We start from the raw sequence: 3,081 nt of genomic DNA, 5'->3' as shown, positions 1-3,081 counted from the left end.
GGGAAAGTTGGTTTTGTGTACACGGCAGACAGTATATATAGTAGGCTTTGTGTGAGTTGATTAAAAAGCTTCAATCATTCGTTTCATCTCTAGCTAGCCAGTAGCAAAGATTCTTCGTTTCGTTTCTTTTCTTTGCTTTGCTTGCCATCCATCCTTTCATATATACGGAGGGAGGGAGGGAGGGAGCTAGTTGATTCCAGTTTCCCGAAGCTAGCTAGCTAGCCAGCCAGTGATATCGATCCATGGGGAAGGGCCGCAGCTGCAGGTACGGATCAGAGCGGCTGCTCTACCCCGTCCAGGCCAGCGGTCACCACGTCGCCGGCGCCGCCGATCACCTCGCCGACCTCGACGAGGAGGACGTCTGGTCGGTGCTCGCGGCGCCTGCGCCCGACTCCAACCGCTCCACCGGCAGCGCCAGGCAACCTGAGCAGGACCGTCGCGGGCGGTGGACCGCAGGGGGGCTGTCGCTGGCGTTCGAGGCAACGGCGTCCACGCCGGCCGGGCGCCACAATCATCACGTGGCGAGCTCGGCGCCTGTCAGGGTGCCCGAGTGGCCGGCGGCCAGGTTCCCGGCTGGGTCTGGCGGCGAACAGCACGGCTACGGCGTGAGCTGCCGTGAGGAGGAGGGGGAGTGGATGGCGCCGCACGAGTACCTGCAGGCCCAGGCACGGAGCAGCGGGCGCGGCACGGCTGCGCCGTCGGTGTTCGAGGGCGTGGGGAGGACGCTGAAAGGGCGCGACCTCAGCCGGGTGCGCGACGCCGTCTGGAGCAACACCGGATTCTTCGGCTAAGCAAGCAATACCATGCACCTCATCATCATTCGTCTCCTCTCTTGTCAGCTCAGCTAGCTACTCCATCATAAGCTCGGAGGGCACTTCCCTTTCCTGTTGGATCATTCGTTATAAGATGCATGTACTGTTCTTAATCAGTACTTATGAATTAGGATAGGAGGTGTGGGAAAGTATGAAGAAGAAAAAAAATAGATGATTGGTTAATTATTAATTAATCTCCTGCACTGTGGAGTACGTACTGTATGTAGCTGCTGCAGGTAGAGTTTTGGGTCTGTTTCGATTGTATTGGGTTGTGTGCTATCCCTAGCTAGCTAGCTACCTGCCGATATCGTCAGTTTGTCACCAACTTCTCCGGAAAAAAAATTCCAATTTGATTATTATTAGCTCAAAGTGATCGTGTTGGCGTATGCATGGTCAGTTGGATTACATCCTTGGGAGTTGGGAGTATTTCTCACTGTATACACGCGCTAGAGATGGCCTAGTTTACGGGTACGTACGCTCCAAAACAGAAATAAGAGGGCGAATTAACCTGCATCAAGTAGAGTAGTACTAGTAAATTGGCCGCGCGAAGAGGACCGGAGGAGCGCATTTACGGGAGCGTTTGGTTCGTGGGCAAGGTTAGCTGGTTAAGGATATACCTAACCATGTGGTTGGAGATATCCTTATTCTCGTGTTTGGTTGCAAATTGAGAGGTGGTTAAGGGTAGCCAATTTTATGTTTGGTAAGAAAGATGGAAGATGGATATCTTATAATTTGAGTTCTTTTTTGTAAATAAACTAATTATACAAGACATATATATCAATTTTTTAGAATTAAAACATATATATATATATATATATATATATATATATATATATATATATATATATTTGAATGGTCAACGACACTATAGAAAAAATGCATTGGATTTGTAACTTCATGGTCCAAACATATCCATCTGTACAACCAAATGCGTACACTCCAATCTGACAAAAAATACAAGCTATACATCAGCAAATTAGAAGATGTATCTAATGGTCAATTCGAAGTCGATCTTGCCATGTCATGTCACAGCTAGATGCACAAATACTAGTCTGAAGAATGATATCTCCAGGCCAGCCTCGACATGGTCCATGAATTCGGGATCCCCTGAGATGTGGAGGCAGTTGCCTCCGCGTCCGCATAGGCCGTGGCTACCTGCTGGTCGTGGAGGCGGAAATGCAGGATAGCAGGTCAGTACTTGTTGTGGCCGGCGAGCGTGATGGTTCGGCCTACTTCACGCGCACCATCGGACTTTACTGTGCCGCCGCCGTACACCTTAAACGCGTCGTCGCCGTACACCTCAAACGCGTCGCCGCCGATCCAAATTGTAGTAGCCGTCACTACCTATTCTGTTCGGGAGGGGTGAGAAAAGAAAGGAAAATGTTTCCCTGGCTCAGGAGGGCATCGCGCGTGGGTGGTTGCCGCCATCCGCCATAATTTTGCGGCTCCCCTCAGCCAGCTTTTGATGAAATATTCTCAGGTATCTGGTTATTCTTAGCCATCTTCGCTCATAAATCAAACGAGTGGTATTCCCTCTAAAACTGGCTATCTCAATCCTCTGGGTGGTTATCCTTTGAACCAAACGCCGACGTGTACGAGTGGCCAGGGATGTCCCTCCGTGACCATTGTGAAGTGAAGGACGCGTCCAGCTCTCTCTGTGTGGACCGTGCTGTGCACGTACGCGCGCACGCTTAGATTGACAGGCACGAGACAGACAGCACTGACCAGCAGCAGCAGGAGGCCGGCAAGCTCATAGAGTGGTACTGCTACGTACGTGAGTGAACAGAAATAGTTACACAGTGAAGGGAGAGCGAGCATCGAGGAATCATCCATCAGCAAGCGCAGTAATTGTTGTCGACAGCAAGTGGGCGGGCGCTACAATTCACTTGACTTCCCACACCCATGGGCATGGGCACACACCTTTTGGGGGAAAGTGACTTGCCCTATTTCGCATCCATCTGACCACCCCGGTAGCGCTTGGACGTGCACCCGCCAAGTGCTCCAGCAACCACGCACACGGGTTGGAAATCCAAAATGATTATTATCTGTGTGTTCTTTGTACCGCCGTGCTACGATGAATAGATCCAAAGTTTTCTCGCAGAAAAATAAAATCCAAAATGAAAAAATGTAGGCACAGGCAAGAAGGGCTCCAATAGAGAGCTGTCATCTATTACTCTGTGGGCCAGCTGTTAAAAAGAGATGAGAAATAATGAGAAGTGAAGTCTATTTTAAACCTTGAATTTATACGCCCCGTCGGAATTGAACCCTA

General features: G+C 50.1%; 1 protein-coding gene across 1 annotated transcript; it reads left to right on the top strand.

Moving 5' to 3' along the window:
* The first annotated feature begins 6 nt into the window (after positions 1–6).
* Positions 7–1,181, top strand: LOC119354652. The gene has a single exon (XM_037621380.1). It carries the CDS (start codon positions 243–245, stop codon positions 789–791), a length of 549 nt encoding a protein of 182 aa, XP_037477277.1. The 5' UTR covers positions 7–242; the 3' UTR covers positions 792–1,181.
* The last annotated feature ends 1,900 nt before the right edge of the window (positions 1,182–3,081 follow it).

The sequence above is a fragment of the Triticum dicoccoides genome, chromosome 2A (assembly GCF_002162155.2).
Source record: "Triticum dicoccoides isolate Atlit2015 ecotype Zavitan chromosome 2A, WEW_v2.0, whole genome shotgun sequence".
Taxonomy (NCBI): domain Eukaryota; kingdom Viridiplantae; phylum Streptophyta; class Magnoliopsida; order Poales; family Poaceae; genus Triticum; species Triticum dicoccoides.
This window is presented reverse-complemented; position numbering and strand designations above follow the sequence as displayed.